We start from the raw sequence: 27,840 nt of genomic DNA on the forward strand, positions 1-27,840 counted from the left end.
TGATGTTTAATGTCCCTGTCCTCCACTGCTCCGGGTGTGTGTTCATGGTGTGTGTGTTCACTGCTGTGTGTGTGCACTTTGGATGGGTAAATGCAGAGCACTAATTCCTAGTATGGGTAACCATACTTGGCCACATGTCACGTCACTTTCACTTTCACAACCTCTGTAGTTCCATTTAGCCACATGCTAGCAACTGCTTTTTAAAAATCACAAGGGGTATAACTGATGTATTGAAAGTGAAAGTGAAATGACATGTGGCCAAGTATGGTGGCCCATACTAGGAATTAGTGCTCTGCATTTACCCATCCAAAGTGCACACACACAGCAGTGAACACACACACCATGAACACACACCCGGAGCAGTTGGCAGCCATTTTTGCTGCGGCGCCCGGGGGGCAGTTGGGGGTTTGGTGCCTTGCTCAAGAGCACCTCAGTCGTGGTATTGAAGGTGGGAGAGAGCGCTGTACAATCACTCCCCCCACCTACAATCCCTGCCGGTACAAGACTCGAACCTGCAACCTTTGGGTTACGAGTCCGACTCTCTAACCATTAGGCCCCCGTAAAAACATTAAAAGATCTTGAGAAATATTTCAGGCATTTAACCAAAGACCCATTCAAAAGCCCATTGCCTTTATGACAATGGAACCAGAAGTGATAAAATGCTAATTCATTTCCGAGTTTTGGCCTATAAAAATGTCATCACTGCAGCACTCTATTCATAATACACCTTTCTGTGACATTTAAAACAGTGTTGTCGGTATGGTATTCATGAACTCTTTCTCTCCCAGTGAGCAGGTTTGTGAAGTACACTGGTTACGGTAATGCAGCGGGGCTGCTGGCAGCACGGGGTCTTTTGAACGGCCGCGGCCCCTCTCCTCAACCGCAGTACTCCAGTGACTCTGACTCAGACACGGAGGAGTACAGACAGGCCAAGGACAGGATTAACCCTGTGACGGGACGGGTGGAGGAGGAACAGCCTGATCCAATGGAAGGAATGACTGAAGAAGAGAAAGAGGCAGAGGCGCTCAGACTCATAAATATGTTCAACAAACTCTCACGGTATGTGTGTGTCAGAGATATTCCACCAGAAATGTGGTAAAATCATCACTGATTTTCTGTTCAAAACGTATGTGTAGTGAATAGGTGATCCCCTTATAATATACAGCAGCCTTAATATGTTTTTGTTTCATCATTATCCTTCCACCACACCCTCTCAGGAACAAAATCATTCAGCCAATGGGAGTGACAACGGACGGCAAAATGGCGCCGCTTTGTGGCCAGATGAGGCACAGCGCTGTGCAGGAGGAGGAGGAAGAGGAAGAGGAGGAAGATGATAGTGAAACAGAGCAGTGATGATGACAAGATGATAATGATGATGAAAGACAGGTGCAAGATATTTTATACTAATGACTGATATGGCGCTGAAACAATATTAATAATAGCGCAACTAAAAATCATGTAACTTATAAGGAAATAATCTATTGTTTCATTTAATCAGTTGGTGTATGTAAAAGGAAATTCTATTGAGACAGAAAACCGAATAAACGAAGCTCTGTATGATGTGTGAAGAAAAAAAATAAGGCAGGCAAGAAATAATTTATAATGTAGGCTACACAAAATAGCTGAGAATGTCATTTCTTTGTAACAACTCTTGTGAGTCACGATGAGCTAGAAACCGTAAAATAGGAAGCTACTAAGAAGCAAAGGAGAAAGAAAGAGACAAAGAGAGACAGCCATCACACCAGACAGACAAACACTCCTGGAAAATGCTGCTGGTGTTGCCATGGCTATGTTACCATGGTAACAACATGAAACGCAGTTCTTTTTTCGCGCTCTAGCAAGAGTGGAACGTTTACCTTGAAGAGAACTGCCATGGATCACTCTAACGCTCTGCACCGAGAACGCTGAATAAAAATACATCCTCAGGAAACGTTTTCATTTACAAAATGGGTAGTAAACTTTGAACCTAAGTAGAATATTTAGAGCAGGTTATTTTTTGACTGTACTGCTTGATTTCCAATGTGTTTCCCTCCAAGATATCATTCCTACCCGTATAAAGCCCGTGCAAAATACCAGCAAGTATGTCTAGAACAAATAAAACGAAAAAAAGAAAAAGAAAATCCAAAGCAGTCTTGTGTCGCTTTGCATCATTTTCATAAACTCATTTTTCTTTTCTTTTATTTGCGTTTGTCAAATACAGGAGGATTCATGTACAGATGAGGGACAGGTAGAGAGAGAGAGAGAGAGAGAGAGAGAGAGAGAGACTGAAGCAACTGTACAATATTTACAGAAGAGAGAAATAAGCAAACCTCCAAAATAATAATAATAATAACAATAATAATTATCATAGTAAACAACCAACAGATAAAAACAAACAAACAGTAAACACAGACATTTTGCACGGTACTCTTTTTCTTTAAAATAAATGACTGTTGTCTTTTATTTTGTCATATAATGCAATAGAGGAAGTAAAGTTTCGTCATGATACAATCTGAAATCAATTCTCTTACCCAGCAATACGATATTTGCCGATATCTCAAAACATGCTGCGATACAATTACAATTTGATTAGATTTAGGGGCCTATGATTGATACACCGATATTATTTTACACAGCCAGTTACATTTTTATTAACTTAAAAATGCAACCATAGTTTCACAGTCAAACAAGTCATCTAGTGTATCTTATTCATTTATAAAAATAAACTATATAGCATTTACTTTTGATCAATTAGCTGCATTTTTGCTGAATAAAAGTATTAATTTCTCCAAAAAATTGTAACTTTTGAACAGTAAGATTTAACTAGCAAAAGAATGAGCAAACTGCTGTTTAAAATAGTGTTAGATGATTTTTGCAACTTTATCTATAGGCACAGGTTTAATCACTGCAACAATTTGTTAGTTTTTCAGATATATTTGCATTTAGGCCTGGAAAGATGACATCAGTGGCCTAAAAACCTAATTTAATGAAACTTAAATTAACAGCCTTCATTAGTCACTGTAACATTCCACTCCTCTTTTCTAATGCCCCATTCACACGGGGCGTCAGCGTTAACGCTTGACGGAGGGCGTTTCTGAAGCTTGGTGCTGACGCGACCGTCATAGTGACAACAGCCAATCACATTAGTCTTCTGGTGTTGCATGAACGCGATTGGCTAGCGTCTGCGCTAGGGTATTTGCATAAGGTCATCTGATTGGCTGACGCCTGTGTTGGTGCTTGAAAAGTTTTCAACTTCTACCGCGAGCAACGGACCCAACGCGACGGACCCACAATTCATTTCACCAACGCTTGACGTCACTCCATTCAAAGTAAACGAGAGGCGTTGACGCTGACGCCCCGTGTGAATGGGGCATAAGCATCTTTTGCTTATCATTATTCTTCCAGCCTCCTTTGCTTTATTAAACTCCTTTCATTATTTTCTCCAGCCTTCTCTCCCTTATCCTCCGCACATGCACTTTGTGTTTAACCTAACGATGTGAGCTCACCATTGGTGTCCTCAAGAGCTTGGATCATGTCCGGGTCCAGAGCAGTGCTGACCAGCATCTCTACATAACTGCGGAACATCTCTCTCATGGCCCGACTGTTCATCCCACTCCGTGTGGATACTGAGGATACAGATGCAAAACACATGAAAAAACAGAAGGCACACACCAGAAAATACAGTACTCTCACACACACTTCAACAACTTAGTTTTGGCTCCACAAAACAAGAAATGCAAAATGAACTAAATTCAGTGTACATCATCTTATACAGTGAGCTGGCTTATAGACAGGTTGTAGCAATACAATTTTTACTATATGTAAAATTGAACAGTAGTTTGCCGTTACTAGTATGCAGGTTTTGAGTTTTTTGAGTGCCATGACAAACCTTATATAGAAATACTGTGTTGGAACTACTGTAATATACTGAATGGTACTAAAAAGTAGGGCTGCACGATAAATCGAAATGGAATCGAAATAGCGATTCGACAGAAGCTGCGATTGTCATGCATATCTTTCAGTAAAGCACGGTTCTGTGATCAGCAGTAAACCTTCATCCAAAGGCCAGAGGGCACTCTTTCGCTGAAACTCCAAAAACGCCTCGCAGAAGAAACCCAGAAAATGCCTATAGCTGCAGCTGAATAAACAGAAGATTTAACTGCCTTTATTGATTCAACATGACTAATAAACACACGATTATGACAATATATGATTTATCGGAGTTATTATTATTATAATTTTAATTAAAATAAAGTATATTTATAATGCAATGCCTTTATCACTGCTTAAATACTATGAAATATGTTGCGTGCCTTATTCTGTGTAAGGCGGCACATCATCTCACAGAAGGATTTATTTCAAACACTCGACTGACATTATGAAGTGAGTTTGGAGTAAAAATATGTTATTAAATGTGGTATTTTCACATGCTTTCAGATTGTGCAGCATTTACTTCACTGAGAAGCTATGCAAACAGCTGTCATTATCGCAAATTATTTCTTTGATTTCATAATCGCGCAATAAAATCGTGTGTGATTTTTTTGCGTAACTTGTCAGTGAACTATGGCTCTGTGTAGTAAATGCTGCTCCATCTGAAAGCACGTGATGATGATTTCCTGCTGATTACAGAACCGGAATTACTATCAAAATGCACATGACAATCGCATTCGATTAATCGTGCAGCCCTAAGTAATACATATAGTGGTACTGAGAGATTACCATATTTACAAATCATGGTTTTAACACGGGACTTCAAACTATGGTACCACCATTCAAAAGTTTGTGGTCCGTAAGATTTTATTTAAATTTTTTTGAAAGAACAGAATTATTTTATTCAGCGAGGATGTAATAAATTTTCAAATGTGGCAGTGTTGTGACAGTTACTTTTTTTTTACCTTCTATTCATCAAAAATCCTGAAAAAAAATTTTGCATGGTTTCCACAAAAATATCAAATGTCTTTTGAGCACCAACAATCTTTTTGAAGGAAAATGCTCAAAATTCAGCTTTGCCATCACACAAATAGATTACAGTTGAAAATATATTACAATACATGCAACGATTCATATTATATTAGCATGGTTTCCACAAAAATATCAAATGTCTTTTGAGCACCAACAATCTTTTTGAAGGAAAATGCTGAAAATTCAGCTTTGCCATCACACAAATAGATTACAGTTGAAAATATATTACAATACATGCAACGATTCATATTATTAATGTTTTTACTGTATTTGTGATCAAATAAATGGATAAGAAACTTCTTTCAAAAACATTTAAAAATCTTGTTACCCCAAACTGAAGTTACACTGAATGAAGCTGCTGATAGCTTTGCATAATATTGCAAAACCACACACACAGTATATTGCACACACATAACCAAGCCATACGCACCTTCCTCCTCACTGGGCGGGTCAGGGGAGGAGACTGAATCAGATGAAGAGGGCATTTCTTTAAGCCACTTCTTCCTCTTTTTAGGTGGAGGTTCTGCCTTTACTTTCACAGGTCTGCTCCTCGTCCTGTCGACCCTCTTCTCTCCATCTCTTTTCTCCTCTTTGACCCTCCCGCGCTCCACAACGGCCGTTCTCCTCTCCAGCTTCTCTTGAGTTTGTTGCTCTTGGAGCTTCTTTTCCTTCTCTCGCACTTTCTCCCTCTCCTTCTCTCGTTGTTTTTCCCAGGCCTTCTCTTTCTCCTTTTCTCTTTGCCTCTCTCTTTCCCTCTCTCTCTCTTTCTCCTTTTGTTTTTCCTTTTCTTTCTCTCTTTGTTTTTCCCTTTCCTTCTCTCTTTCCCTTTCTTTTTGTTTCTCCCTCTCTTTTTGCTTTTCAAGTTCTCTCTCCTTTTCTCTCCTAGATTTTTCAATCTGTTCCCTCTCTCGTTCTCGCTCCCTTTCCTTTTCTTTTTCCCTTTGTTCCCGTTGTCTCTCTCTCTCTTTCTCTCTACCCTCTCGTTCCATGCGAGGTGGAGTCAAGTTACGTACAGGTTGTGGTTTAGGAAGTGACTGGCGTCTGGTAGAAAGGAAAGACATTCATCTTAGCAACGACAATATACTGATAAAATTGACAGTTCACCTGAAATTAAAATTCCTCATTATTTACTCAGCCCCGTAAAATCTTAAACCTGTACACTGTTTTTTTCTGTGGAAAACAAATTCTGTTATGCTTTAAGTCTAAGCCACAGGTTGGACATCAAATGTCCTTAGCTTTCGCATATCTCAAGATCAATTTTCACAACGTCAGTATTTTATTACAGAGCTGCAGCAGTTGAAAGATTATTAACGAATAAATACTTAAATTGTGCTGCTTTCTCACACAGACCTATTGTATGAGTGCAGGTGACTTTGAATATCGCTTATGAGTTAGATGGACTATATTTCTGGTGCTTTTTTAGCGTTTTGTTTTCTTGTTTTAATTTTTGACACACATAGGCCACTGTGAACCGTTTTATGAAACAAGCTGTTTGAAGATTCTTCAAAAATTCTGCGCTCCACTGAAAAAGCAACAGCATTTAGGTTTTAAAAGCATGAGGGTGAGTAAATGATCACAGAACTCTTTGATTGACAGTAACTACTGTATTAACAGCAATATAGCACAGGACGTGCATTTAGGGTGAAATTACCTCAGTGTGAGACTGGGCCGATGCCAGGGTTTCCGCGAGCACACTCGGACATAATCCTTTTTATTCACATTCTCCAAGAATTTGACATATAAACGCTGATAACGCATCTTTGCATCTCCAAAGTAGCCCAAATACTGCCAAAGAGTGACAGAGGACAGATAGCATGAGTTTAAGGTGGTGGTGTAGTGTTACAATTTCATGCAAGCCATCCAATGCATGATATTAATTCTAACCAAATACAAAAACACACTCACATTACTGGTAGCACAAAACTGCCGCTGTCCATCTTTGATTTCAGGAGCAAACTTCTGCAGCAGAGCTTTCTGGACCCTCCAGATTGGAGGAGGCTCTCGTCCGGTCTGAAGCGCCAGCTGAGAAAAGCCATGTGAATTGAGCATCTAGTTAAATTGGCATTAAATAAAAATTCATTATTCATCTATTTTGTAAATGCATGTTGTAGATCTTATTGCGAACGATTCATCCAGGCACATGGTTCATTTTTTGACACAACTGGACCTTCCACAGAAACAACAGACTGGTGATGTATACCAGATTTTTCCAATCATTTATTCTGCTTAAACCCTGCCCTTCCACAATCAAATCTAAGCGTGAATTTTTCACTGTAACACCTACATCTCAAAATTCAAACAAGCGACAAACCATTGATCTCCAACCCTGCTCCTGGAGAGCTACCGTTCTGCAGACCTCAGCTCCAACCATGTTTCAACACGCCTGTCTATAATTTTCAAGTAACCCTGAACACTTTGATTAGCAGGTTCAGGTGTATTTGATTGAGGTTGGAGCTGAACTCTGCTGGACAGTAGCTCTTCAGAAGCAGGGTTGTAGACCCCTGACAGACAGAATCAAGTCCCCGCCATAATTTTTTTTTCTTTTCTGTCAATCAGTTTCACTTGTATGTACGTTGCACTACGGAAGAAAAGATCTGTCACTATTTCCGTTTAATTGCGACTTCAATTATTAAAAGGGGAGTGCATCCAAAAATTATAATTCTGTCATCCATTACTCACCTTCATGTGGTTCCATGTATGACATTCTTTCTTATGCGTAACGCAAAATAAGACAATTTAAAGAATGTTGGTAACCAAAGAGTTCTGGTTCCCATTGACTTCCATCAGAATTTTGGACTATAATATAGAAATCAAAGGGAATCGAAACTGTTTGGTTACCAGCATTCTTCAAATTATCTTCTTGTATGTTCCACAGAACAAATTGAGTCATATAGGACTAAAATGACATGAAGGTGAGCAATGACAGAATTATCATTTTTGGGTGAACTATCCCTGCAAAAATCTACATATTAATTCTACTAAAAAAATATAATAATAAAAACAGGGGGATTTTTACCTTAAGAGTACCAATATCTTCAGTGCGCACCACAAAGCAGGTGGAGAAGGGCTGGGAGGCAGGGAATTATGCAGTGGTGGCTGTTGCTGCTGCTCCTCTTCTTGAGATGGGAGAGGGGAGGGGAGAGACAGAGGAGGAGGAGGCAGAGGGGATGGGGAGGAGGAGGCTGGGGGAGAAGGAGACAGAGATGGAGGAGAATGGGGTGCAGGGGGAAGCTCGGATGGAGATCCTAAAATGGGATACGGTTAAGGAAAGAAGGAAATAATTAATATTTCACTGATTGTAATATCTCACTGTAGATATGTTAATATACTCACCATCAACCTTGGGAGCACCCAGCATTTCATACTCTGGCTCTTCAACTTCTTCTTCCGGCTTGCTCTCCTCTGTCCTTATCTGATCAGCTTCCTCCTTCTCACTTATGTCTTCTTCCAACTCCTCTCCTTCCTTCTCACATTCAGTCTGTCTGTCTTCTTTCTGCTGTATGTCTTCATGTACCTCCTGCACAGGTTCTTCCCGTTCCTCACCCTTGCCTGGAACATGTGCCTCCTCCTGCAGGTTGGGCCGTGAGAGCGAATCCAGCTCCTGTGACGTGTTTATCTCCGTCTCAGGTTCAGTGAGCAGGACAGATTCAGGTTGTGGGGGTGTGTTAAGAGACCCCGTCTGCGGAGTGGGCGGCGATGGCGTAGGAGAAGGTGGAATGGCAGCGAGACTGTGGGCCGTGTCATAGAGAGCAGAAATGGCGGATGAGATGCTCTTCTGCAGGTCCTGGTTCTTACTGACTGAGTCTTCCTCGTCTGAGGAGAACGACGGCAGGGTCTCCAAGTTCCTCTTGAGCTCCTCGTCAAGTCTTTTACAGGGGGAGGGACAGTTACTGAGACCCAGGCTTCCATCACTCTCGTTCTCTCCAAAGGGGGGAGGTGGAGGAGGAGGTGGTTGTGGGGATAATGGGCGGATGCCTCCCTTTACTGAAGAGGAATCTGTGGAAGTGCACCCATCCACAGCTGGAGCTTCAGTGCCCGGCTGCTTCTTCCCCGTTTTCAAGAAATCCAGAAAAGAAGTTATAAAACCTGACTTCAGCTCTGAAGATTTCTCCTCCGTCTGCGAGCAAGAGGTGCAGACCAATGAAAGATGGCAAAATACAAGCAAAAAGAGTCAAACAGCATTGAAATGTTTACGCAGAAGGCAAGTATATTAAAAAAGGGAAAGAAAAATAAAGAATAACCAGAAAACAGCTTATAAATAAATGACAAATTGTAATAAAATGTACTTTTTCGATTAACATTTTTATATTATATAATCTCTGTAGTCCCACTCTCTTATGTGTCAAGAAGACGGAAAAACACCTTACTGAACAGCAGGGTGGTTGATGACTGTTACTATGAATCAGTAACCTTAGCAACAGCCACCCTAGCAACAGCGCTCTCCCTTTCTTTTATTGCATTTTTTAAGAACTCAGGGTGGCCTGCCAATCATCTTAGTCCATGTAGTTTGCTCCCTCTAGTGGCAAAGTGCATACACTGAGAACAATGCTTCCTCTGTAAAATAATTGAGTGTGAAAGAAATCCAAACGCATTTTATATATAATTTAGTAATGGGTCTTTAGGTCAAAATATGAGTGGGTTATTTTTTTATATCAGAATTACACCTGGAAAATGGATATAGAATAAGAATTGAAGTCTTACTGAGCCGGAAAGCTTCTGCATGGTAGCCCAGGCCTCTGGGGTCATTTGGTCATCCATGTCTCCATCCCAGGACATCTGCAGATACATAAATCATAAACATTGCACATACATACACAAAGAAATTGCACAGATCTACACATAACACCCTAGACTGGCACTTCCACCCTTCTTTCCTGAGGCAACTTGTTGCTGAGGTAACAGAGGACATTTCAGAAGTGCAATTTAAACATATGGAGGAGGGCATAGTTTGATTAAGGCTGTAAAAATGTTGGTTGAGTTATTTAATCTTCATGCTTTTGGTCTGACAACATTTCATAATGTTACAGTAGATGTTTACTTTCCCCATTCAGGACAAAACATTTGTGACTTTGACATGTATAGTTTTCAAATTATGTCAAACCACTTCATCATCATCTAGATTTTTCTGTAGTTTGAAAGATCCTACTCGGGTTGCTAATCATCTACTCATAGTGAGCTTGGTCGCTGCTCAGTAAGTGTCAATCCTTTTGTATTTGCATAAATCATAACTGATTTCACACAGTGCTTCCCACCAATCCCTTCTACTGCTGAATAATATTGTCGAACATTGCAATGCATGGCTAACAAAAATGACTATAAATATGCTTTTTATATTTATAAAAAAATTAAATAAAAAGGCCCCCTAAAACTCTTTTAAGAAAAGAAAAGAACAGTTTCAACTACAAAGAACAAATTTAGTAAAGCATTTTGCTTTGGTAAAATTAATCCATCACAGCTGCCAACAAGGCCTGGCAGGTCTTCCACAAAATATTTGACCTCCTCTAAACGCACCTCCTCCACTAAACTTTGCTCTAAATCTGCAGGTCATTTGAGGACATCAAAAAGACCCAATATGAACTAGAGCTGTAGTCAAGTCCAGCTTTGTCGAGTCCAAGACCAGGACTAGTCAAGACCGAGTCCAAAGAGGTTTGAGTCCAAGTCAAGACCGAGTCCAAATGAGAGAGAGAAAAAAAAAGGATCCTCTTCAAGACCACATACTTAACTATTAGCTGTACAAAGATAGCCATTTTTAAAAATAAATTTAGTAGCAGAGCTACTGCAAGGGATTTTTAGTGCAAATTTTTTTCTTTACTACTATGTGTTGTATGTGATGTGGTGGTTGTATTTCTGAGCCTAAGACAAAATTCCCTCAGGGACAATAAAGTGTACCTAACCTACCCTAAATCCATTTCTCCTTTGCTGAAACTTCCGCGTCTTCATGGAGAGCGCAGGTCAGAGTTGCTCAGCAACGGCAGACGCCACGGGAGCGCAAGCATAGAGCGCAGGCTACAGAGGGCTTTGGAAAGAAGGAGAAAGCGGCGCGCCTAGCGTTTTCCACGCGTTTTCAGGCGCGACATGCAAATGTGGTTTTGTTTCGAAGGATAAAAAAAAAGCATATTGCTGGACTCGGTCGAGACCAACGAGAACATTTGGCTAGTCCAATGACCAAGTCCGAGACAAGTCCGAGTACAAACGCCAACGAGTCCGAGACAATAGAAAAATGTCTCGAGTCCGGACTCGAGTACTACAGCCCTAATATGAACAAGCACATTGTTTGTTATGTTTTTGGACACATAGGTTGCAAAAAGTGAGGTTGTCAGAACTGATTTTATTGTGCACCTTTATGCTAAATTTTAAAGGGGTCTCTTTGGAGTGTTACAAGCTCTTGGTGCATAAAGAAGATCTGTAAAGTTGCAAAGACTAAAGTCTCAAATCCAAAGAGATATTCTTTATAAAAGTTAAGAGTCAACCCCGCCTACCTAAAACGGCTCGTTCCAGGCACGGCGCCAGAATTTTTTCTCTACCGGTGCTAAGCGGGGGCTAGACCAATATGTGGGGGTGCTAAGAAAATAAATGATATTGATGACGTCAGAGTAAACCGGGGCTATTCAAAATTCTGACGGGGCTATAGCCCCCCCTAGCCCCGGTGTAGCGCCGTCACTGGCTCGTTCTAACACGCCCCCACATGTCTACGTCACCATGTGGGAAAATTTGCATAACACCGCCCAAATGTTCATGCAAAGAAAGAAGGCGTACCTTCTATTCTCGCTGTAGTATTGTTGTTGCCGCCGTATTTGTATTTACAACACTGTTCCAGAACAGTTCAACCCAAATATTCAGATGTGTCCAGCACATTTTATGGAGGACTGTTTCCTGATCCTGGTAGAGTAGACTACAATGACGGCTGTTCTGACTCACAGACTGCAAGTACATTTTTATATTTAAACAATTTGCCACTGATGATTCAAACATGAGTTTTGAGCAGTGTAGAGTAGCGCTTTTTTGTCATTTCTCCGATCACAAATGCAGACATGGTTTTATGTTTACGCGGCGCGATGCAATGTAACGCGTAAAAAGACAGTATAAGTCATTATAATCCGTAATTATGTCCCCACTGGATGCAACAAATGCCTAGTTTATAATGGCTTTTATTGTTTTTGTCTTGTCGTGCCAGGACAAGGAATCACAATATGGTAAGGGGCATAACATTTCCGTCACACGCTTGAGGTTTTCGGCCAATCACAACGCACTGGATAGCTGGCCAATCAGAGCACACCTCACTTTTCAAACCGATGAGCTTTGTAAAAATCGACACGTTTCAGAAACCGTAATGTACGGTAACACAAAATGTGTTTTTTTAACCTTAAACTGCATAAACACATTTCATTACACCAAATAATATTATTTTTAGCAACATCATATGACCCCTTTAAAGACACCAATTTATCTTTCTAAGAATTATGAAAGGGTACAGATATTGCAACAAATAATATCCTAAAATGCAAACCACATAATTGCCATTTGCTCTACATTTTACATAGAACATCTGGAGTTATTTTAATATTTTCTGTTAAATTTCAACATTCACTAAACTTTTTTGCAAGTTGAGACTCACCTCTTGGGGTTTCTGCTTCATCTTTTCCTGACCACAGCTCATATCATTTCTATTCATGTCAATTCTGTTCATGTCCACAATGGTAGTGGGCCCTGGGCTCAAACCAAGAGACGGTGCAGATCCTACCGAACCATCAGACAAAACTGGATCTGTACTAGACAGGGAGTCTGTCCTCAGTAGGGAGTCAGATGAGGGCATGGAAGGAATAGGGAGCTTAATCTGGTAGGAAAACAATTAAGTAATTACTTATTTTTTGAATCAACACATGCTTTTGCTTTTACATTTGTTACAATTTCATTGATCCATCATTCCCACAAACATAATTCTTCCCATTGGTGCAAATCATAAACCTTAACTTACTTTGATTGGTTTGATGGGTTCCTGGTATTGTTGCTGAGGCTGATGCTGTGCAAGTTGTTGATGGTGTTGATGAAGTTGTTGTACATGTAGGTGCTGCTGTTGGTGCATATGTTGTGGTTGGTGTTGCTGTTGTTGCTGTAGATGGTGGTGCATGTGCTGTTGTAACTGTGGTTGATGATGGAGGTGAGGTGCTTGTTGTTGGTAGTTCTGCCCCTTGTTCATGTCTCTGTGCATTTCTAGCATTTGATCATCTTTCCTTCCACGCCCTCTTCCTCGCCCACGGCCCCTTCTACTCTCTCCACCAGGTCCCATCATGTTCCTGCAATAAGGAGGCTCGGGGAGAGGCCGAATACGTGGCCTGCCCCTGGGTCTTGGTGGTCCTTCACGTTTAGGTTTGGTGGGTTTCCTCCCCCTTTTCTTTGGGCCATCATGTGGGAGCAGCTGTGGAGGAGGTCCAAGAGATGGGTACCCTGAGGGGTGGCAGAAATCTAAATCACCCATCAAAGGGCTTAAACTGCCAACTCCTGAACCACTTCCAGACTTTCTGCAACTGGAAACGAGATCAGGAAGCAAGTCAGGCAGACGTCTGCTGTTTAAGCGGATGTCAGCTGGAACATCTGCTTTATCCTCGTCATCCTCAAATTCATATTCTTGAGCATAGTTCTTCTTAGCCTGTGATTGGGCATTAGGGTCTTTCCGCTGTTTAAGGAGGTGAAATGAGCTTGTTTTCAAAAGTTTTTTAGGTCTAGAGGAACAAAAGATTGGTGAGGTGAGCCCTGCTGTGCCAGGACCACTACCTACACCTGCAGAGCCCATAATTTTGTTTCCAGTTCCGTCCACTACGTGTCCCGTGCTGCCCATCCCAAGGCCTGGGCCCTGAGTTTGAATTAAGCCTAGTTGTTCTGTGTTTACAGTGGATGGGAGTTCATGGGATTTCAAGGGGTCCAGATCTAAGTGCATAGTGCCATTGCCAGATTCAGACAAACTGTGACAATACTGCCCATACTCCTGATCCCCATGATGACCCATCATGTCATATGCACCTCCACCACCTGTAGCTTTAACTGCATCCATTCCATCTTGTACTGTTCCACGTGCCTCTGGCACACCATCCTGACCCCCTTGTCCTGCACTTCCACCTCCTCCAGCACAACTTGCCTTGTAGTCTTCAGAGCAGAACATATCCTCCATCCCTGGAAAAAAGGAACGATCCTCATCTTGGAGAAGAGAATCTGGGAAACAAATAGATGTCAGTGGCATGAACCGTTGTTGCTGCTCTTGGCTCTGACCCTGGTTCTGAGCTGTTTTTCCCACAGGGCTACCAGTGTCATATTGATGCTCTTTGAGCTGATCCAGCTGTGGCTGTGAGAGTTGGGGCTCTTGTTCCCTCGGCTGGGACTGGGGAGGTCCAGAAGCTAGTTGCATGTGGTGAGGGTGCTGGTGAGGATGTTGATGGTGAGAGTGTGCCTGTGGCTGATGGAGGGAATGAGGGGGTGGATGGTGTGAGGCCATAAGATGCAAATGAGAGGGGGTTGACATGCTCAAATCAGACTCGGATAAGAAATCAAGCTCTGCTGATGGTTGTTGAGAGTGGTGGGATTGATGGTGTGAGGACATCCTATGTTGTTGCTGTTGTCTGTGATGATCAACGGTGCTCCCATCTCCTGCACCAACTCTATCAGTGGACCCTGGCCCTTCCACACTGTTTGTCCTGGAGAGAGATCTCTCTAGCATGTCTAGTGGTGAAACAGAATTCTGACTTGACTGGCTTTGGTTTCGCTGGGCCTCACGTCCATAGTGGACCTCCATAGTTTGGGACTGGAGCTGGAGTTGAAGTTGAGAGGCCTGTGGCTGAGTATCTACTCCTCCAGAGCTACCAGTACCTAATACCCCATTTGGTCCAATCATGGCTTGTTGACTCATTGGGTGTTGTTGTTGCTGTGAGGGAGTCTGTTGGTTGTCCATCTTGTTTCGAGTGGTATGCGAAAGGACAGACTGGAGAAGGTGAGCCTGGGAGGTTTGCTGAGATGGGTCGGGTGGAGAATCCATTAGTCCAAGGGAGGACTGGGTCTGTCGCTGCTGCAAGTCTGGAGTCTTTCGTAGGTAGGGTAATTCTGAAGGATCCTGAGCTTTCTTAAGATCTATATGTGAGTGGGACATTGAATGGGGGTGAGAGTGCTGTGAATGCTGAGGGTGTTGCGAGTGCGATGGGTGAGGAGGGTGATGTTGATGTGTTTGATGAGTGTAAGGGTCTCCTCTGCCATAGTGGACCACTGAACTCAGGGAGTCATGTTGACCATGGGAATGAGTATGAGACAAAGAATCAACTGCACCTCGACCTCCAGTTGCACCAGATCCAGCAAGCACTCTATCAGACTTAGTATGTTGCTGCTTTTTCAGAGACATCTCCAACTGGTTCTCTAAACCTGTGCCTGGACCACAAGAGCCAGCAGCAACTGAAGCCACATTGTTGGTGGTATTATTGGTCCGAATGACACTCTGTAGATGATAACGTTCTTCAGATGCCTTGTTCAGTTCATATGCAGAGAGAGACTTCCCTCCATCTCTACTCTGGGAAATGGACTGGGACTGCGGTTGTTGTGAAGCTACTTGCTGAGCTTGTTGAGAATGATGCTGGGAGGGATTGGGTGCTGGACTTTGTGAGTGCAGTAAGTGCTGAATCAAAAAGTCATCCTCATCTTCTTCATCCTCTTCTTGAGATCTTTCTACCCCAAGCATCTCAGAATCAGACTTAGATTTTGGCGGCGTTGTGTGATAAGACTGTGTTTGCTGGGGTGGCACCCTTGTGTCTGAGTATCCTTGTGGAGAAGCCAGGAATGCTGGGGAAAGAACTGAGGATAGGTACTTGTTGCCCCCATTTCCTCCAGGTGATTGTGCAGGGCAAGTTGGGGCAGGAGAGTGCAGACCTGGACGAATTATTCCAGAATTACTTGACGGTGAAGGGCTGGAATCCGGGAGGTGGTATGATCCTCCACCACTTGCTGCACTAGCACTACCACCACCTGAACCACCCCCCACACTTCCTGAACTACCTGCTCCAGATCCCGTGGTATTGCTTGTTGTACCGGTACCACCTCCAGACACCATTAGTGCAGGTGAATGTCCTGTACCGCCATAGCCCATTGAGGGACTCCCTGCCCCTCCGAGAGATGGTGGCAAAGAACCATATCCTGAATCAGAACCATAAACCACCTCAGCTGAAAATGAACGCCCCGTAGCTCCAAGATTTCCATAAGCTTTTCCTGACCCCCCATGGCTGGAACCAAGATCCTGAGCCTGTGGAGAACTGAATCCTCCATATGGCTGGGGCAAGTGAGAGGTGGGTGGCTGGCTTGGTGAATATGACTGCTGCTGTGGTGGGGTCTGACCAGGAAGGCCAGCAGTTGGCTTGACAGGTGCAACTGGAGAGCCATATGTAGACAGGCAAGGTTTGGGTGGCTGCTGCTGTGTAGCAGAGGATGACACTGTTGGTGGTGGAGGTGGCGGGGGTGGTGGTGCTGACTGGGGTGGTGGTTGCTGCCTTGAGGGTGCAGAGGAGGTACTGGATGAAACATTAGGATTAGAGGCAGAGGAGGAAGAAGAGGAGGTGGAAGAAGCTGAAGGAGGAGTGTGAGGGGTTCGAGATGAGGAAGAGCCAGAGGAAGAATAGCCACTACTTGAACTGGAACTCTTTCCTGTTTTCCCAATACCACCACCCGAGCCAGCTGAGGAGGAGGTGTACGGGGGCTGGATAATAGGACGATATACCTGCTCTGATCGGGGAGAGGGTTTGGGGTCAGATGATGGGCTCTGTTCACCCAGTGGGCTACAGTTTATGGAGGAACCATGCCGATGATGGGATATCTGCTGGTATCCTGATGCACCACAACTAAGATAGTGTTGTAGGGGATGAGGTGTGGAAGAGGATAGTTGAGACGGTCCAGGAGAAGGTCTCTGGTAGTGCTTGATCACACTGTCTTGCCTAGGGATGGCTCTTTCCTGGGACTGTGGCAGTTGAGGGGGTGCAGAAGAAAAAACAGAGGAATTGTAGAGTTGAGAGGACTGATCCTGCAGTTGTGAGGACAGCAGGTTAAACTGAGGCGGTAAATGGCGTGTTGAGGAGGATGCAGGTGCTTGTGGTGGAGGAGCACTAGTGGGCTCTTGTGGCCCTCTATATGAAGCAGTCCCACTCTGTGAAGACAGAAGACGGTCAAAGCCAAGACTTGACTGGGAGGGTGTTTTAATGTGTAGCAAAGGATCATGTGGTGACAGGAGACCGTTGGAAGTAGGACTGAAGGTAGGCGTGTCCTGCAGAGATAATGATGGGGTCACTCCAGGGAAGGAGCGCCCTGAGAAGGATGCAGGGTGCTGATATGCCGACAGAGCAGAGGAAGAGGGAAATGAGCCAGAGCCAGGTAGTGCACCAGAAATGAATAGCTCTGCAGGGGCTGGAGTGTGCATTGCTACAGCAAAAGAGAGAGAAAGCAAAGGAAAAAGAAAATGATTCAGCAGTTAGTAAGGTGATTCTATATATTTCTTTCATGATATATTTCTGTGTTTATAATTAGATAATTTTCTATTCAATAACTCACAACACTAACCAGTTTGCCAAGAGGGGGTGCGAAATTGGGAGAGAAGGGAAGAGGCAGAGGGGGGTGGCTGAGCACCTCGGGATTCCAAAGCAGAGATCAAGTTCATAACTGAAGCATCTGGTCCTGAGGGACTGGCATGATGTAGTCCAGTATCAAACAAGCCTGAGAGCCCTGTGAAATATGATTATTAAAATAAAGTCTAACAGTGCAGTGTTAAATCAAAGCAATTGCTGAAGAAATATGTTTTTATCCGCTATCACCATTATACTCAAACAAGCTGGGCAAAACAACAGAGGTTTCCCAGGAATTAACTACTTAATTTTGTCGACCGTACCCAAGCTCCTTCCTGTGCCCCATGCTCCGCCTTGTCCAGAGGTGCCTGGATGATGATTTGTTGCATATCCTTGCAGGGGGTGTGGTGTGGCATAAGCTTGACGGTGGAGGAGTTCTGAGTCTGGATGGGAGGATCTGGAGCTCCCATAAACCAAACTGAAAAACAGAGGATTCAAAAAGGAGGTAAATGACAGAGAGAATGTTAGAGAAACAAACACAGAGTAATTGTTTACATTCTCATGCATAATGTAAAATTTGGGCATCTGACACAACCTCACCGTCCTAATTGGCCAGCGCATAATACATACTAGGGATGTAACGATTACCGGTTTGACCATAAATCGTGATAAAATACCCCACGGTTAGTAATACCGTTTCATATTTTAATTATCACTATAACCGTATTTGATTACCGCGATTTGAACAACTGAGGATAAATAAATACTGTCCAGCACAGGGCTCCAGAGTGCAACCAAATGGGCGCATTTTGCGAGCATTTTTTCTGCCCGTGTGACTAAATTTTGTGTGCGGTCGCACTGGTGCTACCATCGCATTGTTCAACTCATAAGCGCTGCCATTTCTGTTGCATATGAGAAACATCAAACGGCAAACGAAACTGAAAGCGTAACGAAACCGCGCGACTCATTTGAACTGCGCAGCGCTTATAGAGTGTACAGCATGGTTTATACTCACCGCGTCAGCACGAGTGCGAAGCTGTGTGCACCAAAAATGACGCGAATATTGAGGAAACGATGGATGGGTTTCATGTTAAAGTAAAGTAAAGGACCGCTTCTTAAACCAGAGGTTAACATGTTGGTATTCTTGTGGGGGAAAAAACATGCTAGCACTGTCACCGACAGCCAGTTTAGTTTTACTTTTCTTTTTGTTTTCATTTTGAAAAGTTTGTTATCTTTGCTGTTTACCTCATGTTATTCTATGTAAGCTCTCTTTTTATTTATTTGATTACTCAGTGTTTGCTAAACGTTCTGTAATTTATTAGTCAGTATATAATACAGCATGTGGTGTATGCCATGCCTCGTCTTATTCGTTTTTGTTAATAAACGTTTTGTAAGCTAGTTTGACATTGTATCTTACGGTTTTATTGTTGTTATGCTTTTTAATTAAGAATAACAATGAATCCATCTTTTGTTTTAGTCTTAAAAAGTGAAATATGTATAGATGTATGTAAGCAAATCAGACAATTATCTTTTCCTGTAAAACGTGACACCAAGATCTCGAATTCGAAAGTGAAGCACCCGAAGCCCGGTTATAACATAAATAGGAACTCCCGTTCACAAAATTTAAATCACAAATAATACTGATGAAAAAGAAGGGGTTGAATGTTAACCACTTACGTTTTCATATAATTATAAACTATGATAAAAGTTCATCAGCATGCATTGTTTAATCCCTAAAAATTAAAAAGTACTGCGACCAAATCATGTGCTGGCGTGACCAACTGAGAAAGTTGAAAAACGGACCGAATTTGCATGCCCTGCTGTAAATTGACCAGCTGATGAAAAACAAGCTTATGTGGATTCTTCACATTTAAACAATAAGGTATATATCTAGTATTATTTATGGAGCAGATAAAATACATAATTTATTAATCAATTATCATTTTGACTTGACCCTTTTCTTTATTTAAAAGCTGAAATGTGAGGTTTACCATTTATGAAACTTTTTCAAAGCTTTATTTGAACATTTACATTAGATATTTGAACATGCTATTAGATAAACTTGTCAGTCATGTTGTCATTTAAAATCCGAACATCATTGGTAATGTTATTGTTTTAGTTATGCAAACAAAAACTCATTTTATTTGTTGATTTTAAATGTAAAACTTGGTGAAATAATTTGTCTCAGTACTTTTTGAACATTTCCAGCACATTTTAACAATACCGTGATAATACTGATAACAGTGATCATTTTGGTCACTATAATCGTGATAAGAAATGTTCATACCGTTACATCCCTAATACATATATGAGGGAAGTAAATGTTTACGAAGTAAATGGTCAAATACTGCTTAAACATTAAAATATTATAACACTCATATGGTCAGAATTTTGAATAAGGCAATCGAATTGAATAAAATCTATTTGTGCTGGGAATGAATTTTGATTATACCATTGATTTGGTTCACTGATTGTTGCTCATTTAATAGGTGTTTTGTCATGTATATTTGATCAATTTAAAAATAAAGGGTGCAAGTATTAAATTCCACTAATGATCCAATTAAATAATCACTAATTATTTAATTTTATAATCAGACAAATTATTGTACAATCCAATTATACCTTAACCACTTGTTTTCTTCATTTAAAAGTAATTTTGGAGGACTAAATCAAACAATAACTCACTGTATTGTATCATTGGGATGGATTTCATTGTTCCCCCTTCTGTTCAGACAGTGAAAAAGTCTATTGGGCTCTATACTCATACTAAATCCCTGTATAGAGTATCAGTTGAACCAGCTTGGCATTATCCCTCGCACCATAGCCACACACAAAGATTAGCTCTTTAATCAGCCTACTCACTTCCACATCCTCCTTCCAAAAAGCCAGTAGGATCTGATTTTGACACACGATCTACAACAATCACACCAACAAATATATTATCAGCATTCCCAATATTGCCTCCTCTATCTATAAATTAGGCAAATATGCTGACTCATTGATATGCAACGTATGAATGATAAAACAAGACCACATTATAATTCTTTTTTTTTTGTACCTTGTCTCACATTTACCACCGCTACACTTCAAGATGTGCAATGATACCGAGTGTAGTTCAGCATTCTGATTGGCCACTCTGCCTGTTGCCAGCCAATCGACTGCCTTTTGCAGTCTTTGCAGACTGTCTCTGTTGTTCGCTTTCATAGAGAGTGGCCAGTTCAGTTGACAATGGCGGTTAGGATGTTGCTGAGGTAAGACACAGAGCGCTCATTGATAAAAGCTCTGAATTGCCTTGGTAACACCCTCCCCTCCATCCTCAACAGGCTCTTAGTGCGAGTACAGCTCAGTTAGTCTAGATCCCTCTCACTCTGAGACCAGAGTGGGAAGCCACAGACACCACATACTGAGTGAGCGCGTGCTGAGGGGGTGGGTGTCATTCAACAGAAGCGGTGGAGTGGACCAGAAAATCTATTTTAAAACCTATTAAAAGAAAGACCTTATTCAAACCTACATCTTCGAGTGTAGTATTCGAAGAATTAAATAAATAAATCTTTACAATCTATATGCACAGCCTCTCATTACATACTTCCCAATTCAGAACCGACAGGATGCAAGACTAGATTTATATTGTCATTCTCCATTAAATAGACTCCCGGGCTCAATATAGTCACCGGAATATGTGTCTCTCAAAAGACCCTAATAAATGTGACAAAGACAACTGATGTCCATCCTGAGGGGGTTCCATCTGGGAGCATGTCCATCTCTTTTAAAAACACCCTCATCTTGGAGGCACAAGACTCGCGTAATTAACTGGATAAAGGCTCTAATGAACTGGGTTAAACATTTAAATGCATGAGTGAGAGCGCACATCCCGGCTGCCAACTGCTTCACTGATTGTACCTCTGGCATAATACATAATATACAGTCCCATGTCAAAACTACCCTCATGATGTTTTGATACATTGCTGCATCTGTTTGATACCGATTCTTTTGCGGGATCGTTTCAGGTTAGGCAGAACAAGGCAAGCAATTTAGATAAGCGGAGTCACTGCTTTAAATACTGTTAGAGTCATAGTAGTAGGCTACCATGCAAAAGTGACACATAGCATTAACAAAAAGGACCATCAATCAACCAGCAACTGAATGTCTTATCATCATAAATAAGTAATGTATCATAGCATCAGTACTCTCTCTTCAAACGTGAGATCCATGTACAACAAATAATTATTCTGTGCAACCAAAGGAAGCAGTTTCACTTCTAGGTAATGTGAGGTTTGATAAGAATTAGACCGTAATTGGCTCTTAATCCCAAAGAGGCAGCGCAGAGATGATCAGGGAATAGATGATGAACTTCACAAGAATAAGGTAAAATGAAGGATATTGTACAAACAGTGGGGTTCAAAAGTATGAGACAACTTCGTGAGTCTATTTTGATTTTAATTAAATATTATTTTTTTATTACAAATTATATCATCAGCATAACAAGTCAGAAGTGAAATGCAGAATGTCATAATTGCTTATTATATTTCTATGGAATACTGCAGCGTTTATTATCCATGCACATATTTAAATTAATATGCACTCATCATTTTTAATCATAAACATGAACTTTTCCTTCCCCTCCCCCTCACAACAGGATCTCTTCTCTGATCACGTGTGCACCGGCGTGAGGGCTGGACAATAATTCCTCCCTCCAGCAACCCGTCACTCATATGAGATCGCAGCAGTTAGCAAAACAACGATCAATCCAATCCAATCAATTACCAATGGACAAAAACAAGTCCCATCCAACATTTTTTCTCATTCATTTGATAAGCCATTTTACATGGATATGAATGTCACAATAGGGAAGAGAAGATGGTTTCTGTTTCATGCTGAATTTAACAACAGCAGGACTAAGCAAAATCTTTGCTTATTGATTTTTGCTTTTTGACCTACAAATACTTTTTCTTTGTTTTAATATTAGATTGATATTACAATAAAAAGAGGGACTCAATTCAATTTAATATATTAAAAAGCATGTATACATGTACCATTTTATTTTTTTATACATTTCGATCACACTACAACTATTTTACATCCAGTAATTTCTTCCTCTCCTTTCTCACTTTTTTTCCATCATGCAGTCTTACACCTTCAGTCAATCAATTCATCCTGTTAAACCTCTCACCTCCTGCCACTGTGCATGTTCTTGAGCTGATTAAGCATAATTGGACAATGGAGGGAAAAAGAATAATAGGGAAAAGGTGAAACTTGAAAAATAAACAAACAGTGGAAGGAAACCGGAGAAACAAAGGGAAGGGTTGAATTAGAAAGCTTGATTGAATTCACTGTACAAGACTGCTCCTAATAACACAGGCAGTAATTCAACACAGTCCCCCCGCCAACAGGTGCAAAATGTTTACAGCCTGATGGGGAACTCAGTCACGGCCATTAATCTCCATTAGAACCGTGCAGAGGTGTGTGCTGGATGTAATGCTGCCCTAAGAAGGACAGAGGGCCTGGTTGAACCTTGCCATCATGGAGTATGCCTTTGTCGCCTTCATAACCAAGATTCAGTGCGCAGAAGTCTTGCTAAGCAACAGTGCTATCATTTTATACGTTTATTCTCGTTTAATATTAACACATGCAACATTTCTTAATATAAGATCTAATATTGCCAAATGTGGTGTCCTACACAGACCCTAGTGTCATTTTGTTTTATGCTAATTTTCCACTTCTCAGTGTTTCATCATTGCATAATGGCTATGCTTCCAATGACCCAAAGCAGCCGTCTCACTATCTAATATTCATTCAAAAGCAGAAGCAATTTTCGGAAAACTACAAGAGAGAAGATTCAATACAAAAGCATTTCATTTTATTCGGCGGATGCTTTTCAGCCTCTGCAGCAGCAGCACTGAAGCTTGTCCATCATCATAAGCCTGAACTCCTCATTAAGATTCCGGATTCTATCAATCTGCCTATGAGTCTACAGAGATGCTCTTGAGTCAGAAACACAATATTAAAGATTCCCACAGAATATAGAACAATTCCTCTTCAGACTTGCTAAGAGTCAGCCAGAGATACTGGGATGCAGTCTCGCAGAGTATCGGGGGAATGTTACGTGTTAGAAAAACTCTGACCACACACAGCATTTGTGATCCTTTTTTAGGAGTGTGACTGGAATTCCTCATAGATACACATAGGGGTTTCCACACATCTAGGGATGATTGCTCGAAAGAATAGCCCTATTGTTGTCCTGTCATGCAAGAAAAAAGGAGCCACTCCAAATGTGTTGCAATGCACAAATGATACGACTTCTTGACACATTATGACACAAATAGGCACCAAAACTTATTTGCATCCCTGCAAATAAAAAAAAAGATTAAATACAACCTACAAAGGAATTTTTTTTTTTTTATAGAAAGAATCCTGCAAAGACAACGAATAGTAGCATAGATTCCAGCGTATCGCATAATACACCTAAATGAACATAAATAATTACAATTTCTTAACATTTCACTTCCCGTGCCCATATAACAACAGGGTAAAAGTATGCTGTAGGTGTGCACCCAAGTGTACGACTGACTCCATACATGCAACGCGAGACACTAACCACCAAGAATGATTGCACGCGTGCTCTGTGAAGATTGATCTGGTTGTCACGGCGACTGATAAGGTACATAGAGGCGCGCCTTTGAACTGTAAGTAGGCCGCGAAAATAATGAACCACGTACCTAACGTAGAGCACGACGCCGTAACAGTCCTGTTTTCAGGTAGCAACAGAATATTTCTTCGCTATTTAAATATTGCAATGCAACACTTCCTAAAAGTAGCAACCCTTTTGAGCAAGCCTAGTTTTTCCCGCAGAGATTTAATGGCTAGTCAATGTAAAACTAAGCTTTGCCAGGTCATTTTATTAGTTCTTTCAAATGTCTGTGGATATTTAGAAGAAGAAAAAAACATTATGCATCAAGTATTTATTGATCGTCTTTTCTGCTGGTGGGTTGCTAATAAGTTTGCAGTGCGTCTTACGTTTATGTTTACAGTGTGCACGTCTCGGTCACGCTGTAATTTCACTGAGGAACACCACACATTATTTGGTACGTTGCCAAGAGCCTAGAAAAACGACAGTATCCTCAACAACAGATATGGTATTTCTCCGTTAGATGATAACGATAGGCTGTGCAAAGTTTGGGTTGTTTTTTTTAATACTATGATGAATTAGTAGCAGAGGTTGTTCTTACAGCGTTTAATATACGTGCTGTGACATGTGTAAACGAATAATACATGTTGACTGTAAGGAACTTCACCTCTGCATTTAGTCATTTAACGAGGGTAATCGAACCTCTTTTTTTCTGATTTAACAAAATGTGCCTTTCCAAAATAAACCGTAGTCGACAAACAAATAAGCGTTAGCTATAGAGACAAGCGGCATACAGTAGCTAGCGACCATTTCATCCCCAAAAATATATATGCGATTGCTTCTAATTGGTTGCCTCCAAAATAACGCTTTGTCAACGTGCGTTCTGTGCCACGCATTACGCACTAACTTGCGCCGAATTAGCGTGTATTCAAGTACGGCATGCAATGTCCGATTCGGTGCGCCTCCAAGGAAGAAGGTTTGATTTTTCATTTTTGATAATACGCTAGCAAGCTAGCCATGGATAAATATACGCGGGACGGCAGGCTACCTCCTCGTCAGAAACAAAGTGTCTTGTTAGGTTAATTAAAATCCGCAAAGTTTCTAAGAATTATGCAAGGGACCAGTGTCATGCTTCAACAACTCTTATAAATGTTACCAACCCACGGGATTCAAATCGCTATTTTCAGGTATTTAGCCAAGAAGGCGCCATTTTTAAGAGAGTGGACTAACAGGCTCACACACATAAACATATCCACACACGCCCCCCTCTGCCGACTCGCTTGTCACACTCTCACACATACGCAGTCTGTCTGGAAGTCTCGTGCGTACTGCCGCCTTGTTACAGCACAGAGGCACTACTGAGTATGGGACGCTCTCTCTAGTATGGTCTGTGCACAGTGGTGCACACCGAGACTGTAAAAGATGAGTGACAACAGCGACTAAATACTGAAATCGATTTAAGCGTCACGCAGTCTTAGTAGCAATCAAATTCAAGTTTGGCTACATTTGATTTATTTTATTAATAACGAAAATTAAATTCCATTTGATAAAACTCTTTAAAAAAAAAAATGAACAAATCTGATTCATTAAAATATTGACAGCATTCACACCGAAACTGTGTTCCATGATGATAGTAGCAAAATAATTCTAAAGAATAAAATAGGGTTAACTGCTGAACATGTGGCATAAGTATAATAAATTATCTACTGACTGAAGCTGCACTTTTTCACCAGTAAAACCCTGTATCACCCCTCTCCCCTCCCCCATTTAAAAACAACAACAACAACAACAACAACATCATGTCTTTGTCATTCCTCTTCTTGAGTTTGTGGTGGCTCGGGTGGACTTCCCCTGTAAAGAGCAAAGATGCATATTTTAAAACACATTTTGAACATGCAGCCAAAATAATTTTATAGCAGGCACTACATCGCCTTTGTTTACGATGTACAAACAAGCCGTTCAGTGCTCTTACCCAGAGTACGGCGGTGGAGGTGCATCATGCTGGCCGCTGTGGGTCAGAGCCTCATTGTATGAGGGGAGACCTGGAGCCCTGTTAGCCAAGGGCACAGACTCTGGTATTGGCTGCCCATCCACACCCATACGCACAGGAACACTGAAGATGCAGAAAAAATGAGTGGAATATTGCTGCATAAAGGGCATATATATATATATATATATATATATATAGCTGTGGTAATGATGGCATGCACTTACCTGGCCCCTCTTGAATTTTTGCCTCTGTTCTTGTAGCAATAAATGCCCAACACAGTGGCTATAATCGCTGTTATTACAATAGCCACAACACCAGCTACCAAACCAGACACATCAACTGGGGGTGAAGACTCTGTAGGAAACAATCAGGTCATCATTCTCAACAAATACACATTTTAATTGTTTATTTAGTGAACCCAGTTTTTCCTTTTTGGATAAAATATTGAAAACACTGTTACATCCCAGGTCTAGGGTCTGAGAATAACATAAATACCTAAGAATATTTGTAGTTTGCATTTGCTTATGCTATGATGACAGCTAGCTAGACATCAATCTTAAAAATAAAGGTTCCAAAAGCAATGTCATAGAACCACAATTTTTAGAGTGAAGGCTGCTTGCTTCAGTGCAATAAGACTAAGAATGAGACTTTAAAGTTGTCATTTTTATTTTAAAATGTATTCAAAATGTTCAATGTCCATATCTTTAACTATATCTATAAAATGGAAAATACATTAACCCTTTAAGCCCTGATGGCATTTTTGCCTCACTGAAGTTGATGTTTTTTTCTGAGTGACATACACAAAAATAATGACTCATAACTCGAACACTGTAGCAAGGAGAGTCAAAAGGTTGGTATCGTTTGGTAGAAAACTTTCTGTACTTTCAGTGGACAAATTATTTCATTTGGACATTCTCCTGCTGAGAAATAGCTGATAAAAATGTAAGACAAATTTGAGGGCTTAAGAGAAATGTATCATGTCTTATTTGACATTAATCTCAGGACAGAAATAAGGTAGGAGGAAAATTATTTTTTGATGATGTTCCCCAGCATGTTAGCTGTATCGGTTTCAAATTGTGGTGATAGCACAAAGTATCCGAAAGTTACAGTATTTTGTAACAAAATAGGCCTTTTTGTTTATTTCTTGTCTCCCTGAAGGCATTTTAAAAACTGTTGTTTTCTGAGTCCCATACACTGAAATGACAACTCATAACGCCAAGACCGTAGCAAGGAGTGTCGAAAGGTAGGTATAGTCTGATAGAAATGTCTCTATATTTTTTTGGGGGGGGGGGATCTTTGCATTTGAATATTCTCATGTTGAGAAATAGGTGATAAAATGTAAGAAAAATTAGTGTGGTCAAGGGAAATTTTTCATATTCTTATTTTACATTCAATATCTCATGAAAGAAATAAGGTAGGATAATTTTTTTTGCTGATGTTCTCCAACATACAGTGGGGGAAAAAAGTATTTAGTCAGCCACCAATTGTGCAAGTTCTCCCACTTAAAAAGATGAGAGAGGCCAATGGCACAAAAACATTTCTTGTCATTTATCAGAAAATAACTCGGCACTACTTTGGAGATCAAAGTGGCTACATGCATTGTAAAGCTCAGACTCTAAGCTTTCAAATGATATCCATTTGTTGTTGATCAAGGCAGTGGATTGAAAAATATGATTATTAGTAATATTTTCGGGGGGGGGGGGGGG

At 41.1% G+C, this 27,840-nt stretch overlaps 3 protein-coding genes across 3 annotated transcripts in view; 1 reads left to right on the forward strand and 2 right to left on the reverse strand.

Moving 5' to 3' along the window:
* Positions 1-2,264, forward strand: part of LOC107583082 (synembryn-A-like) — an 8,670-nt gene extending 6,406 nt beyond the window's left edge. Inside the window, exons 11-12 of the mRNA XM_016269177.1 lie at positions 789-1,059; positions 1,218-2,264. Of these exons, the coding sequence (XP_016124663.1) occupies positions 789-1,059; positions 1,218-1,353 (407 nt within the window). The 3' untranslated portion in view covers positions 1,354-2,264. The remainder of the gene's footprint in view (positions 1-788; positions 1,060-1,217) is intronic.
* Positions 2,265-3,180: 916 nt separating this feature from the next.
* On the reverse strand, positions 3,181-17,993 carry LOC107583015 (proline-rich protein 12-like). Its single transcript, XM_016269077.1, is given in 12 exon segments — positions 3,181-3,605; positions 5,372-5,982; positions 6,593-6,726; positions 6,847-6,963; positions 7,958-7,990; positions 7,993-8,186; positions 8,275-9,058; positions 9,643-9,717; positions 12,557-12,775; positions 12,917-17,379; positions 17,518-17,679; positions 17,843-17,993. Coding segments are annotated over 11 exon segments (6,870 nt in total). The 5' UTR covers positions 17,615-17,679; positions 17,843-17,993; the 3' UTR covers positions 3,181-3,462.
* Positions 17,994-25,633: 7,640 nt separating this feature from the next.
* LOC107583014 (transmembrane gamma-carboxyglutamic acid protein 2-like) overlaps positions 25,634-27,840 on the reverse strand; it is a 4,783-nt gene continuing 2,576 nt past the window's right edge. Inside the window, exons 6-8 of the mRNA XM_016269076.1 lie at positions 26,359-26,488; positions 26,117-26,257; positions 25,634-25,995 (exon numbers count right to left, since the gene is read on the reverse strand). Of these exons, the coding sequence (XP_016124562.1) occupies positions 25,953-25,995; positions 26,117-26,257; positions 26,359-26,488 (314 nt within the window). The 3' untranslated portion in view covers positions 25,634-25,952. The remainder of the gene's footprint in view (positions 25,996-26,116; positions 26,258-26,358; positions 26,489-27,840) is intronic.

The sequence above is a fragment of the Sinocyclocheilus grahami genome, unplaced genomic scaffold (assembly GCF_001515645.1).
Source record: "Sinocyclocheilus grahami isolate Dianchi unplaced genomic scaffold, SAMN03320097.WGS_v1.1 scaffold49.1, whole genome shotgun sequence".
In the NCBI taxonomy this organism is placed as follows: Eukaryota; Metazoa; Chordata; class Actinopteri; order Cypriniformes; family Cyprinidae; genus Sinocyclocheilus; species Sinocyclocheilus grahami.